The sequence below is a fragment of the Electrona antarctica genome, assembly GCF_951216825.1.
Source record: "Electrona antarctica genome assembly, chromosome: 2".
Lineage (NCBI taxonomy): Eukaryota > Metazoa > Chordata > Actinopteri > Myctophiformes > Myctophidae > Electrona > Electrona antarctica.
The window spans coordinates 51,353,478-51,369,895 of record NC_136807.1 but is presented as its reverse complement, the minus strand read 5'-3'; the positions used below and the strand labels follow the sequence as shown (position 1 = coordinate 51,369,895).

General features: G+C 44.0%; 1 protein-coding gene across 1 annotated transcript in view; it reads right to left on the bottom strand.

Moving 5' to 3' along the window:
- Nucleotides 1-15,925, bottom strand: part of slmapb (sarcolemma associated protein b) — a gene marked incomplete at both ends in the record, with an annotated part of 43,628 nt that extends 27,703 nt beyond the window's left edge. The window contains one exon of the mRNA XM_079516428.1: nt 15,871-15,925. Coding sequence (XP_079372554.1) covers nt 15,871-15,925 — 55 coding nt within the window. The remainder of the gene's footprint in view (nt 1-15,870) is intronic.
- Between the last annotated feature and the right edge of the window lie 493 nt (nt 15,926-16,418).

Genomic DNA, 16,418 nt, shown 5'->3' with positions numbered 1-16,418 from the left:
CTACTTTTGTGTGACGCTGTAGAATGATCAGATGAGGGCCGTGGACAGTTCAGAAACCTGTCCCTCTGTGTCTCAGAGGAGGGCTGTGGACAGTTCAGAAACCTGTCCCTCTGTGTCTCAGAGGAGGGCTGTGGACAGTTCAGAAACCTGTCCCTCTGTGTCTCAGAGGAGGGCTGTGGACAGTTCAGAAACCTGTCCCTCTGTGTCTCAGAGGAGGGCTGTGGACAGTTCAGAAACCTGTCCCTCTGTGTCTCAGAGGAGGGCTGTGGACAGTTCAGAAACCTGTCCCTCTGTGTCTCAGATGAGGGCCGTGGACAGTTCAGAAACCTGTCCCTCTGTGTCTCAGATGAGGGCCGTGGACAGTTCAGAAACCTGTCCCTCTGTGTCTCAGATGAGGGCCGTGGACAGTTCAGAAACCTGTCCCTCTGTGTCTCAGATGAGGGCCGTGGACAGTTCAGAAACCTGTCCCTCTGTGTCTCAGATGAGGGCCGTGGACAGTTCAGAAACCTGTCCCTCTGTGTCTCAGAGGAGGGCTGTGGACAGTTCAGAAACCTGTCCCCCTGTGTCTCAGAGGAGGGCTGTGGACAGTTCAGAAACCTGTCCCTCTGTGTCTCAGAGGAGGGCTGTGGACAGTTCAGAAACCTGTCCCCCTGTGTCTCAGAGGAGGGCTGTGGACAGTTCAGAAACCTGTCCCTCTGTGTCTCAGAGGAGGGCTGTGGACAGTTCAGAAACCTGTCTACTCGCTCTGTGTCTCAGAGGAGGGCAGTTCAGAAACCTGTCTACTCACTCTGTGTCTCAGAGGAGGGCAGTTCAGAAACCTGTCTACTCACTCTGTGTCTCAGAGGGCAGTTCAGAAACCTGTCTACTCACTCTGTGTCTCAGAGGAGGGCTGTGGACAGTTCAGAAACCTGTCTACTCACTCTGTGTCTCAGAGGAGGGCTGTGGACAGTTCAGAAACCTGTCTACTCACTCTGCCTCAGAGGAGGGCTGTGGACAGTTCAGAAACCTGTCTACTCTCTCTGTGTCTCAGAGGAGGGCCGTGGACAGTTCAGAAACCTGTCTACTCTCTCTGTGTCTCAGAGGAGGGCCGTGGACAGTTCAGAAACATGTCTACTCACTCTGTGTCTCAGAGGAGGGCTGTGGACAGTTCAGAAACCTGTCTACTCACTCTGTCTCATAGGAGGGTTGTGGGCAGTTCAGAAACTTGTCTACTCACTCTGTGTCTCAGAGGAGGACTGTGGACAGTTCAGAAACTTGTCTACTCCCTCTGTGTCTCAGAGGAGGGCTGTGGACAGTTCAGAAACCTGTCTAGTCACTCTGTGTCTCAGAGGAGGGCTGTGGACAGTCCAGAAACCTGTCTACTCACTCAGTCTCAGAGGAGGGCTGTGAACAGTTCAGAAACCTGTCTACTCACTCTGTCTCATAGGAGGGTTGTGGGCAGTTCAGAAACCTGTCTACTCACTCTGTGTCTCAGAGGAGGACTGTGGACAGTTCAGAAACCTGTCTACTCCCTCTGTTTCTCAGAGGAGGGCTGTGGACAGTTCAGAAACCTGTCTACTCACTCTGTGTCTCAGAGGGCTGTGGACAGTCCAGAAACCTGTCTACTCACTCAGTCTCATCGGAGGGCTGTGGACAGTTCAGAAACCTGTCTACTCGCTCTGTGTCTCAGAGGAGGGCTGTGGACAGTTCAGAAACCTGTCTACTCACTCTGTGTCTCAGAGGAGGGCTGTGGACAGTTCAGAAACCTGTCTACTCACTCTGTCTCATAGGAGGGTTGTGGGCAGTTCAGAAACCTGTCTACTCACTCTGTGTCTCAGAGGAGGACTGTGGACAGTTCAGAAACCTGTCTACTCCCTCTGAGTCTCAGAGGAGGGCTGTGGACAGTTCAGAAACCTGTCTACTCACTCTGTGTCTCAGAGGAGGGCTGTGGACAGTTCAGAAACCTGTCTACTCACTCTGTGCCTCAGAGGAGGGCTGTGGACAGTTCAGAAACCTGTCTACTCACTCTGTGTCTCAGAGGAGGGCTGTGGACAGTTCAGAAACCTGTCTACTCACTCTGTGCCTCAGAGGAGGGCTGTGGACAGTTCAGAAACCTGTCTACTCGCTCTGTGTCTCAGAGGAGGGCTGTGGACAGTCCAGAAACCTGTCTACTCACTCTGTGTCTCAGAGGAGGGCTGTGGACAGTTCAGAAACCTGTCTACTCACTGTGTCTCAGAGGAGGGCTGTGGACAGTTCAGAAACCTGTCTACTCACTCTGTGTCAGAGGAGGGCTGTGGACAGTTCAGAAACCTGTCTACTCACTCTGTGTCTCAGAGGAGGGCCGTGGACAGTTCAGAAACCTGTCTACTCGCTCTGTGTCTCAGAGTGCTGTGGACAGTTCAGAAACCTGTCTACTCACTCTGTGTCTCAGAGGAGGGCTGTGGACAGTTCAGAAACCTGTCTACTCGCTCTGTGTCTCAGAGGAGGGCTGTGGACAGTTCAGAAACCTGTCTACTCACTCTGTGTCTCAGAGGAGGGCTGTGGACAGTTCAGAAACCTGTCTACTCACTCTGTCTCATAGGAGGGTTGTGGGCAGTTCAGAAACCTGTCTACTCACTCTGTGTCTCAGAGGAGGACTGTGGACAGTTCAGAAACCTGTCTACTCCCTCTGTGTCTCAGAGGAGGGCTGTGGACAGTCCAGAAACCTGTCTACTCACTCTGTGTCTCAGAGGAGGGCTGTGGACAGTCCAGAAACCTGTCTACTCACTCTGCGTCTCAGAGGAGGGCTGTGGACAGTTCAGAAACCTGTCTACTCACTGTGTCTCAGAGGAGGGCTGTGGACAGTTCAGAAACCTGTCTACTCACTCTGTGTCAGAGGAGGGCTGTGGACAGTTCAGAAACCTGTCTACTCACTCTGTGTCTCAGAGGAGGGCCGTGGACAGTTCAGAAACCTGTCTACTCGCTCTGTGTCTCAGAGTGCTGTGGACAGTTCAGAAACCTGTCTACTCACTCTGTGTCTCAGAGGAGGGCTGTGGACAGTTCAGAAACCTGTCTACTCGCTCTGTGTCTCAGAGGAGGGCTGTGGACAGTTCAGAAACCTGTCTACTCACTCTGTGTCTCAGAGGAGGGCTGTGGACAGTTCAGAAACCTGTCTACTCACTCTGTCTCATAGGAGGGTTGTGGGCAGTTCAGAAACCTGTCTACTCACTCTGTGTCTCAGAGGAGGACTGTGGACAGTTCAGAAACCTGTCTACTCCCTCTGTGTCTCAGAGGAGGGCTGTGGACAGTTCAGAAACCTGTCTACTCGCTCTGTGTCTCAGAGTGCTGTGGACAGTTCAGAAACCTGTCTACTCACTCTGTGTCTCAGAGGGCTGTGGACAGTTCAGAAACCTGTCTACTCACTCTGTGTCTCAGAGGAGGGCTGTGGACAGTCCAGAAACCTGTCTACTCACTCTGTGTCTCAGAGGAGAGCAGTTCAGAAACCTGTCTACTCACTCTGTGTCTCAGATGAGGGCTGTGGACAGTTCAGAAACCTGTCTACTCGCTTTGTGTCTCAGAGGGCTGTGGACAGTTCAGAAACCTGTCTACTCACTCTGCGTCTCAGAGGAGGGCTGTGGACAGTTCAGAAACCTGTCTACTCACTCTGTGTGTCAGAGGAGGGCTGTGGACAGTTCAGAAACCTGTCTACTCGCTCTGTGTCTCAGAGGAGGGCTGTGGACAGTTCAGAAACGGTAAATAATGGTAAATGGTGCATTTATATAGCACTTTTATTATCCAAAGCGCTTTACAAACATTGTGTTTGTTTTACATTCACCCATTCACACACCCATTCATTCATACACCAATGGCGGAGGAAACCATGCAAGGCACCAACCTGCACATCGGGAGCAATTAGGGGTTCAGAGTCTTGCTCAAGGACACTTCGACACTAACTCTGGGGGGAGCCCACAGGGATCGAACTGGGAACCTCACAGTTGCCATCCGGCCACTCTACCCGTGAGACACTGCCGCCCCCCCATGCATCACCACAATGGCTTCTATAATTTCAACATCCTAACTTTCCGGGCAGAGAAAGCCTGCCGTTTCTATATTAGCTTGGATTCCCCATCGATGATATCACTGGTTAGGCGGGTTTCTGAACTGTCCACGGCCCTCCTCTGAGACACAGGCTGAGTAGCCTGGAACTCACCTATGCTTTCTATGGCATAGGTAGGCACTGGGCAGCTCCCGGCAGGATCCGCCGGCAGAAACTATGCGCAGCTGCTAGACATGAGACTAATTAATTAGAGCGACAGAGAGAGAGAGGAGTGTGTGTGTGTGTACATGTGTGCGTGTGTGTGCCAATTTAACAAAGGTGCAGACGATCAGAAATCAGCAGAGAGTGAGTGATGTTTGCGCTACTCTATGCCGAATTGACGTGGACTCAGACTTTTGTTTTCTCCCTGGAAATAAAAACGTCTGGGTTTCCGAGGCTACAGGCTGAGTGACTAGACAGAAAAACGGTGCCATCGTAGATAAACGTGCATTAGTGAGGACCGATTATATGAAGATAAGGTTGAAAATGTGTACTCCTTTAATCCATTTTGGGCAGGAACCCCTTTTGGTGTTTTAAAGCATTATGTTATACTTTAGCCATTGAAAAATAGCAGATCTACAAGCTCACAGCGCGGCACCGAGTGCCGCGCTACGAGCTTGTAGGTCTGCTATTTTTGAAAATTCGTGAAAATGTGGCGCAAATCTTTGAACAAAAGCGAACGTTTTTAACTCAAATCTTTGCTTCTGGGGGGGGGGGGTCCCTGGAACAACATATTTTCAGATGGAAGTCGGCCGCCAATTACATAATATTTTTGGGGGTCCTTGAACCACTGACCTAGAAACATGTTTTTTTTCAGAAAACTGTCGTGATTTAGAAGACATTTTGTAGAATCGGTCTCGGTCGAAATGGGTTAAGCGCTGCAGTGCACATGCTTCAGAACGCTTGGCAGCTTCAGACACTGCGCAGCAATTATTGCAGAGCAGCGAGGGTGAAACAATAGGCCACACTGCAGAGAATGCATGCACTGTGCTCTGCTTTCTAGGGTGTCGGAGAAGAAGTTCCAGGCCTTTGCAATACCCAGTGGATGTTCTTTATCCCCCTTTAATCCATTCTGACCAGAGATCAGATTCTACAAAATGTCTTCTACATCCTGACAGTTTTCTGAAAAAGCTATGTTTCTATGTCAGTCGTTCTTCGATTTTTCAAAAAAATAGCAGACCTACAAGCTCGTAGCGCGCCACTCGGTGGCGCGCTATGAGCTTGTAGATCTGCTATTTTTCAATAGCTAAAGCATAACATAATGCTAACACCAAAAAGGGGTTCCCGCCTAAAATGGGTTAATCTGCTGCGGCTAGATAAAGAGATGAGCTCATTTCATTTAAGCAGGCCGAGGCAAAAAGAAAAACAACACAGGAGAGAGACGGAACGGGTCAAGAATTTACACCATAAATGGACACCTCACATGTCTGTGACATCATGATGAATGAAGTGCTATGTTAGTGCTGAAAACAGCTGTTTGCCTGTTTCACGCTCGGTCCTTCTGTATACGCGTAATCAGACACACAGGCGCATGCGCACACGCACGCACACACACACACATACACACAAGTGTGTGCGTGCCACTTTTTTTTTTTACCCCTATTTGGGCCATTTTTTATGGTCAACGCTATAAGTGTCACGCTCCAAAAATAGCACATCTACAAGCATCGCAGCCGTGACGTGTCCGCGAGCTTGACGATCTGCTATTTGTGGAGCGCAACACTGGCCGTGCAAATACATTATGAATCACGCATGACTCCAACCAGAACCTGTAAACAACATGGTTCTCAAAGTGGGCACTTGAGGGAGTCCCAGGGGGTCCCTAGCTAAATGATAGATAGGAACCAAATGGACCCTTATGGGTGTGTAACTCTGAGAGTGTACAAATGGAACCAAATGGACCCTAACGGGTCCATTTGGTTCCATTTGTACACTCTCAGAGTTAAATTAACATTGATTTTACAATATAAATTGGGGTCCCAGAGATGTCCTGCTCAAACAACGCAAGGCTTACTGGATACACACATTGCAAACCCTCTACCCGAAAGGGTTGAATGATGAGCTATTATTAAATGTTATGCTGTAATCCATAAAATGTATTTATTATATTATTGATTTGAACTTCATGTCCAGTGGGGTACTAAAAGTCCACTCTTGTTTGAGTATGGACCTTTTTGACATTTATTTACTTCTTTAATTGTATGTTGATTTCCTTATGTATTATGGCATGACTTATATATTATTCCCTGTATTGTTGTAATTGGTGACTTTCAATAATATACTAGGAATGTGTACTACAGAAGTACTGCACCTTTAAGTCACATGACTGGGTTCTTCACAGCTGCTATCTGATGAATGATTACTATATACAATTTGATTGGTTGTCTAAACCTACTGTTGTGTATTTCATGAATGTCAGCCTATTCTCAAACTATGCCTGAAGAAGGCCGAAAGGCCGAAACGTTGCTATGACTCTTTAAAATAAAGTTCTTGAACCAGCAAGTGGCGGTGTGCGGGTCTCTCCTCCTTCCTCATAACGGGTCCCAGAGATAGAAATGCCATTAAATGGGGGCTCGTAGACTGTCAAACTGGGGAGTCCTTGAAATTAAAATGATTGAGAATCACTGCTAGGGCTGTAAAAATCTTCTCTTATCCTTGGCATATCTTTTTCAAATATGGGGGTCCATGAGCTAATAAATGTCAATGTGGGGGTCCTTGACATGAAACTGTTTGAGAACCACTGCTTTAATCCATAACCTCCAAACGCCTAAACTAAATCTTCTTCTCCTAATTGTAACCCTAATTAAACATTGTTTTTAGCCATAAAACCACTGGTGGAAAGTAACTAAGTACATTTACTTAAGTACCACAAGTACAACTTTGAGGTATTTCCTATTTCCAGTACTTTTACTTCTACTCCACTACATCTCGGAGGCATGTACTTTTACTCCACTACAGGTATTTGAAAACTTGAGTTACTATAGTTACTTTGTAGATAATTACAAAACATACATGAACCACTTCAGCCCCATATGCATTTTGACCTATTTTCCCCCCCAAAATGTATACATTTTGAAAACTTGAAATGGGACATATGCTACATAATGAGTACTTTCTACTTTTTGTACATTAAGTCAATTTCGATGCCAATGCTTTTGTACTTTTACTCACGTACATTTTGAATTCCAGACTTTTACTTTAGACTAGTATTTCTACCAGGCGCGTTCTCACCAGCCAACGTTCTCAGTCTCACCGGCCAACGTGCTAATGGGGGACCATGTAAAACAAAGGCTATCTTTGTTTGTTTTGATTGTTTTTCAGAAGTTAGTCTGGGCCAGCTCTAAACAGACTGGGCCACGACGGCCCGGCTGGCCCAATGGAAGAACACGCCTCTGGTTTCTACTAGGGGTGGGACGATATGGGTACCTCACGATACGATATATATCGCGATAGTAGGCCCTCGATAACGATAATAACACGATATTCGATATATTGCGATATTTGCGATATATATATATATTGTATGAAATTTCATCAACGATATATCACAATATCTGCAACTACAAAATACTTGGAACTGAAAAAAACGCTATTTTCGTGCTCGGACACAGGGAGGGACACACACATAGCGGTCTATAGGAGTGGTTGCACCACTCAAACACTAAATTAATACTCAATAAACTCCCCCTTTGACTCATACCCTCATCATAATACCTCACAAACACTACCAACTGACCATTATCACTGGTATCATTATAATACCTCACAAACACTACCAACTGACCATTATCACTGGTATCATCATAATACCTCACAAACACCACCAACTGACCATTATCACTGGTGTCAGTGGACTTGTCCACTGCTGGGGAAATGCATTCTGCATTTTGTATTCCCACAAAGCTGTTTGGACAAATCACCATCCAGTAATTCAGTACTTCTGGTTGCTGTGGAATGTGAGAGTGGGATTTGCTTTATTTTAGCTGTCATTTCCTCCTTTTCTAAACATGTTGTTCATCACTTCATTATGAACAAGATTATTTTATTTAAAATAAAATCAAAAAAATCGATCGATTATTTATCGCGGGATGACGTATCGATATATATCGCAATATCGATATTTCAGCACACCCCTAGTTTCTACATTGAAGTATTGAATGATACTTTTATTTAAGTAGAACATGGGAGTACTTTTTCCACCACTGCATAAAACATACACACGTATGTTTTCTGGTCCTCTTGTTAGGAAAAGGAAAATGCAACTCAGTGTCTATTTATGAAATTGTCGCACGCACGCGTGAGCGCGCACGGAGGCTGGTGGCGCCCCCTCCGGCTCCCTCCAACACATGACCAGGCTGCTGTGTGTGTGTGTGTGTGTGTGTGTGTGTGTGTGTGTGTGTGTGTGTGTGTGTGTGTGTGTGTGTGTGCCAGATTGAAGATGAGAGGGCAGAATGTTCTACCCCTCAGGATCTGCTGTCTACAGGGCTTTGACTGTGTGTGTGTGTGTGTGTGTGTGTGTGTGTGTGTGTGTGTGTGTGTGTGTGTGTGTGTGCCGCGTGCGTGCGTGCGTGCGTGCGTGCGTGCATGCATATATACTTCTGAGGTCACAATAGCAGCATTTGAGAAATATTTACACGACCGTTTTCCTTCTCCTCACTACAGAAATGGTTGGTTTTATGTGTTTTATTATTATTATTCTTAAACAGTTGGAGAACAATTCAGTTTGGGGCTAGCCTGGCTAGGATTGAATATTTAGAAGTTAGGCTTAGGGGTTAGAATCTTTCCCTATTGTTAGTGCTGCACGATTAATAATAATAATAATAATAATAAAAGATTGCGATTCAGACACCTATATGCGATCTCATTTCTAAATGTTGGATGAATGAATGGTGCAGCGCCGGTTGGGTGTCCAATTCATTTTAGTTAATACTCTTATGTTTTTGCTACAAGAGAGATACTTGAACCCATTTAGGCCTGACGTCGAAATTAAACAAAATGTCTTCTAAATTCTGACAGTTTTCTGAAATACCTATGTTTCTGTATCAGTGGTGCCGACCCCCATCTGAAAATATGTTATTCCAGGAACCCCTCAGAAGCAAACATTTGAGTTAAAAACGTTCGCTCTGAAAGAATATATATTCAAAGATTTGTGCCGCATTTTCACGATTTTTCAAAAATAGCAGACCTACAAGCTCGTAGCGCGGCACTCGGTGCCGCGCTACGAGCTTGTAGATCTGCTATTTTTCAATAGCTAAAGTATAACATAATGCCAAAAGGGGCTCCCGCCCAGAATTGGGTTAAGAGAGGTTTAAGTCAAGCACTTTGATGTTGCCTGCCTTCCACATACTGTATAGTTATGGCTCCAGGTGCCACATTTTGAATGTTCAGCAACTAACAGACTAAAGACAATAAACATTTTCATGGGGAAAAAAAAGAGAATCGTGATCTCAATTCTTGTGGAGGAAAAGCGACATTCACATTTGAGCAAAAGAATGGTGCAGCACTACCTATTTTATACTCAGTTGTGCGGCACTGAAACTCACGGAAGAATAGCTGATCTATGAAGCTTGCCATGTTTGGGGTATTTTTGGGGCTGTTTTCAGCTACTTTCATTTCATTAATTGTTCGGGTATTTTGGGGCTGTTTTCAGCTACTTTCATTTCATTAATTGTTCGGGTATTTTGGGGCTGTTTTCAGCTACTTTCATTTCATTAATTGTTCGGGTATTTTGGGGCTGTTTTCAGCTACTTTCATTTCATTAATTGTTCGGGTATTTTGGGGCTGTTTTCAGCTACTTTCATTTCATTAATTGTTCGGGTATTTTGGGGCTGTTTTCAGCTACTTTCAACAACGTCCTACATTTTGTATATGTCCTCACAAGTATATTAGTAATACATACATGTGTGTGTGAACTCAGCATTGTGTGAGTGTTCATTAGAATGTGTGTGGGTTAACTGTATGTGTGTGTGTCCATGTGCTGTGTGTGTGTGTGTGCGTGCATGCGTGCGTGTGTGCCCGTGTGTGCCCGTGTGTGTGTGTGTGTGTGTGTGTGTGTGTGTGTGTGCTGGCTGTGTGAGACATGAATAGCCTCAAGTGTGTGCATTCTGTGCAAATAAGCGTGCATGCAAAACTGAGAGAGGCTGCATGAGAGGCCGCCTGTGTGCACACGTGCTGGCTGTGTGTGTGTGTGTGTGTGTGTGTGTGTGTGTGTGTGTGTGTGTGTGTGTGTGTGTGTGTGTGTGTGTGTGTGTGTGTGTGTGTGTGTGCGTGTGCGTGTGTGTGCGTGTCAAGTAGGGTAAGTATTATCCAAACAGTGGTGTAAGGAGCGCTCAGGGCTTAAGTAAAACTATCAAACACCACAGAGTAAAAATACTCAAAGTAAATATCCTGCATTCAAAATCTTACTCGAATAGATTATTAATAATCTAAATCTGAAAAGTAATTAGAAACTAAACCTGCCAAATAAATGTAATGGGAGTAAAAAGTACAACATCTAACCCAGTAGTGTAGACATGGAAGACATGGAAGTACTGGAATAAAGTAAAGTAAAAGTACCCTGAAATTGTAATTAAGTACAGTGCTTGAGTGAAAGTACTTAGTTACTTTACACCACTGCACTAAATGCAATGGAGTAAAAAGTACAACATCTACCTCTGTAGTGTAAGCAGAAGTATTTAAAGTAGCAATACATGGAAATACTCAAGTAAAAGTAAAAGTGCCTGGGCCCAGCCTATAGCGGTCCGGGCACCTAGGCTGGTAATCCAGCATGACAGCGTGTCGTGGGTTCGAGTCCCGATCCCGACGTCCTGTCACACTACTGTCTACCTATCAATAAAGGCATAAAAAATATCTTAACACTTTCCCTCCCTCACACGACTTACACGAGTTAATTGACTGTAGAATAGCTTCCCTCCCAATAACGACATTTGTTTTCATTGTTTAATTTGCGTTTTTTAAATACGTTTTGACGGGGTTTCCATCGGACAGAGTGGTATAGGTGAGGCGTTTTGATGACGTCATCGCAAAAAGCATCCGTCGCACCGGCATGCAAGGGGTTCTGGGAAATTGAGGCCCAATGCAATGGCGGCAGCGGTAGCGCGCACGTTCCTTCTCCGCTCTGTTGTTGTTGATCGCCACTTTGGAATATTCTTCAACACTACGACAAGCAATTACACCGATTTAAAGTGGATTTTCACGAGAAGCAACGATCAAGTCGGCACAGTGGCTTCAAAGGTTAGTGAAAACTATAGGCAGGGAGATCTGGAACACGATTGTTTAATATATTAAATATATTAAATTGGCCACCGACCCCCATCTGAAAATATCTCGTTTCAGGAAACTCCCCCCAGAAGCAAAGATTTGAGTTAAAAACGTTCACTGTGAAAGAATATTCAAAGATTAGCGCCACTGATAGGTTTTTTGAGACTTGTTTGTGAATGATTGATTAATTCCCCCCCAGCCAGCGAGTAAGATAAAGAATTGTTTTCTCCTGTCTGCCTCCCTCTGATGAAAAACATGTTATTTTGGCCTTGGTGCTTTGCCAACGCAGACAGCCGTCTCCAACTAACTAGCCTTAACTAGTCCCTGTGTTCAGTTATGGACTACAAAGTCACCCTTAAACTACATATCCCATGCATTATGCTTCCTGGTTTTGACAGGATGTGATTCTATGAACTTCCCTGGTTGTTTGACACGTTGCTCTTTGTGCCTTCTCAAATCTTGATTAAAATGATATATATACCGTGTCCATTTTGTGACACGGAGAGAGACGTTTTGTAATTGGCTGTATGCTTGTTGGATGAATGTTGTGTAGTGTCATGGCCGCCCCAATGCATTTCCAATGGAAGTCACATGGTTTGTAGTCCACATTTTGGACTACAAGCTGTTGTATGGCTTTCGGCTGTGTTTCGACTGCGCCCCTCCCCCTCATACAACACAAATGTTGTGTCAAACCATGTGACTCCCATTGGAAATGCATTGGGGCGGCCATGACACTACACAACATTCATCCAACAAGCATACAGCAATGCAGTAAAGGTCTGAGTGAGGCCTAAGAGTATTTCCTGCTTAAGGTAACATTTGGATATTGATCATTCTCCTTAAAAGTATTCCTGTTAAAGCTAATTATTAACTTTATAATCTAAAAGGTTTATAACCATTTTTGTAAATTGTTAGAGACTCTCTGCCTAGATCTTTGGTGCAGAGTATTTATTTGTACTCTGATTACTTTCAAAAGTATTTTTATAGTTCCGGAGTTTCAGCTCTGCTATCAAAGTAGTAATAAAGTATTACAGTCCTTTCTTATTGACATTATTAAATATGTTCTCCTTAAAGGTACATAACAGCCACATTTTCGCGACTTTTAAAAAATAGGAGACCTACAAGCTCGTAGCGCGGCACTCGGTGCCGCGCTACGAGCTTGTAGATCTGCTATTTTTCAATAGCTAAAGCATAACACAATGCTTAAAACGCCAAAAGGGGCTTCCGTTCAGAATGGGTTAATCTTGGGTGACACAGCTATTATGTCTTAGGTTCACAGGATCAGCGTGACACGACAACAATAATGGGATTTCACAGCTTCTAAAAATAGCGCCGCTGAAGAGTAGCTATAGCTAGCTGGGTCATTGAGCTTTATATCGCCTCAGAAGACACAGCAACACTTCTCTCAGTGCACAATGGAGAGGTGCTATACACATAGGGGAATCAAAATAATTAATTTAGTCGATTACCGGTATATAAAAAGCAAATTATCGATTTTAATGAAATAATTGATTTTTCAAAGACTCACAAGCTCACGATGTTACAGAGCTCGCGTCGATCGGACATTTTTTTTCCACGACGCCGTTATATCACAAGGTATAAAATATATAGGTCTTAATTAAGTGGTTAATCGGATTAATCGAGTCCGTTATGAAAAATATGAAGATGTGTTTGAATCATACCAAAACTGGATTCAAATTCCAAAATAGCTAAAGTAGACGATGCGCTACTTTTCATACTTTTCTGCGACGCTTCCATTCGATCAAATAGTAGGAAAAACCACAAACACAGCAAAGATATGAAAACCGATTCCGCTTCAACAAGGTGATGGATAGCATGAGCAGTACTCATTATACCGAATGTCCCATTTAGGCCTCACTCAGACCTTTACTGCATTGCTGTATGCTTGTTGGATGAATGTTGTGTAGTGTCATGGCCGCCCCAATGCATTTCCAATGGGAGTCACATGGTTTGACACAACATTTGTGTTGTATGAGGGGGAGGGGCGCAGTCGAAACACAGCCGAAAGCCATACAACAGCTTGTAGTCCAAAATGTGGACTACAAACCATGTGACTTCCATTGGAAATGCATTGGGGCGGCCATGCCACTACACAACATTCATCCAACAAGCATACAGCAATGCAGTAAAGGTCTGAGTGAGGCCTTTACGTTTTCAAATGTATAGCAATCTGTTGAAAATAGCGGATGTTGCATCCGTAGTTACTAAGTAACTAGTAACTAAACGTTTTCAAATGATTGTAGTGGAGTACACTATATTTTCCTCTGAGATATAGTGTAGTAAAAGTACACTATATTTTCCTCTGAGATATAGTGTAGTAAAAGTACACTATATTTTCCTCTGAGATATAGTGTAGTAAAAGTACACTATATTTTCCTCTGAGATATAGTGTAGTAAAAGTACACTATATTTTCCTCTGAGTCGTAGAACTTGTAGTGGAGTAAAAGTACACTATGTTTTCCTCTGAGTTGTAGTGGAGTAAAAGTACACTATGTTTTCCTCTGAGTTGTAGAACTTGTAGTGGAGTAAAAGTACACTATGTTTTCCTCTGAGATGTAGAAGTAGAAGTAAAAGTATTAGAAACACTCCAAGTAAAGTACAAACACCTCAACAGACAACAGACAAATACAGACAGAAACCTACATGCACTTGTATACATGTACTTCACGGCATAAATCTTATTCTCAGTGGCGAATAACATCATCAATGGTCTCAGCCAGCCACTGACCCTTCAGCATATAATATGCCACAGGGCTAAAAAAAAAAAAAAAAAAAAAAAAAGGCTACTAATCTCCGTCCAAATTTGTCAGGAGGATGTCTGTGTCAGCAAAGGTTCAAGTTCTTCCATCGATCTTCCTCTCCTCGGCAGCTGATGATGGGAATATTAACCCTGGCATCAGCTTACAGCTTGGAGAATGCCACATGTAATTGCGTCTGAAAGCCATATCTCTGTCAAAAGGAAATTGCTGTGCATGCCTGGCGGGGTCAAAAAAGAAGATGCTACGGCGCTACGCTATGCTGTGAAACCGAACAGCCCCGGTTTGTGTTCGCATTGCAGGGCAGCGCCACCAATTTTATTCTCCACGCAAAACGTGTTTAGCAAGCGCGGCCAACACGGTCTGCACATCACATTAATCCGATTTCTCCCCCAAGCCCCCTTTTTTTCCTCAGCTTATCTGAGATCTGTTTTGTTTTCCGCATGAAAATCTGTTTTCTGGATATTAAAAAGTAGTTTTTTTGTACTGTACTGTACAAACAACAACAACAACATAGTTATTTTGTCATTATTTTCGAAATAACTATTTTTTTATAAATATTTGAAGTTCACTGTAGAAGGCGTTTTTAGAATCGGGCCTCAATCCTAAATGTTTCAATTCAGTTTTCTGTATATTAAAACCCATTTTGGGCGGGAACCCCTTTTGGTGTTAGCATTATGTTATGCTTTAGCTATTGAAAAATTTGAAAAATCGAAGAACGACTGACATAGAAACATAGCCTTTTCAGTCGGGATGTAGAAGACATTTTTAAAATCTGATCTCAGGTCAAAATGGGTTCAAAAAGGTGTTTTCTCTACATTGAAATTGGCGTTGACAACAGACACAGCTACAGTGTCGCAGCTATAAAAAGCATGTGCTGTGCTATAGGAGACTCTCTATAGGAGACTCTCTCTTCCGAGAGAGAAATCCATACCACTTTCTAGGATTCCCTTAAATCTAATTTCTCACACAGTGACAGCGCAGTGTGAGCTCCGAAGTTTAGACATTTCCGCAGCTGTTTCCACGAGTACCGACGGTCTCATCTTCAGATTGTTAAAGCCAATAGAGTTTCTCCGATCAGGTCCCGATCACAGATTTCTTTTCTCACGATCGACCCGATACCGATAGCGATCTTGTGCGTAAATTTGAATATTTCCAAAATGATTATTATATGTCAAAACCCACGTCAAAACTGTTCCTGTGTGTGTGGGGAGGAAGGGGAGAATGTTGTTTAGGCCTGTCACAAAAAATGCAAAGCGATATTATACTATATATCTGATTGACTTTTATACCACTTAAAATGGTATAAAAGATCGGTATCTCCAGATCGGGTAAATTTGCCGATCACCGATCGAGTCATTTGGAGTGGACATCGTCCGATTTAACCCAATAGCATTATGTTATGCTTTAGCTATTGAAAAATAGCAGATCTACAAGCTCATAGCGCGCCACCGAGTGGCGCGCTACGAGCTTGTAGGTCTGCTATTTTAGAAAAATCAGAAAACTGTCAGGATGTAGAAGACATTTTTAGAATCTGATCTCAGGTCAAAATGGGTTAAAATGGTATAAAAGATCGGTATCTCCAGATCGGGTGAATTTGCCGATCACCGATCGAGTCATTTGGAGCGGATATCGTCCGATTTAAATCTGTGGGGCCGATGGGTCGGATCGGAGCGCCTCTACTATAGTCTCCATCGTCAGATAGGTCAAATACTGCCGTGTCATTCACCCTCGGTTCCATGATCGTGTCAAATGAACAACAGAGAGTGCTGTGCTAACCTTTAATGACCGGAACATTCTTCACGGACTCACTGGGCTCCTTCTTCTTATCCATGTTTCTGATCTGTAACAAAAGAAGAATAAAGCAGTTAACAGCACTGACCTCACATTCACTTTGGATTACATAAACTTGACAGCTAGGGGACATTAGATAGATGCGTTCCAATAACACACAACGGGATCAAAAAGGGAAAACCGACGATGCATTGCGGTGCTTGCATTTCAAAATGAAAAAAATAACACTAAATCATTTTAACGTTTGTGTCCACATATAACATACAACAAAAGTACTTTCAAAAGTAGCCCGCATCATCGCTTTGAAACGCCGATATGAGTCTTTCCAGGGAATAAATAAGACATTCCCCACACAGAGAATGTATATAAGATAATATTCCAAAAAAATACAGAAAGAATAAGCATAACAAATCACCTTTTAGACGTGCTGCTTTAGTGGGTGCTCCTCCGTGGTGGTGGTGCTGGCTGGGGCTACACAGACAAGACAGCAGCCTGGCATGAACAGGTCTGAAGAACCGTCCCGATTTGCTCAG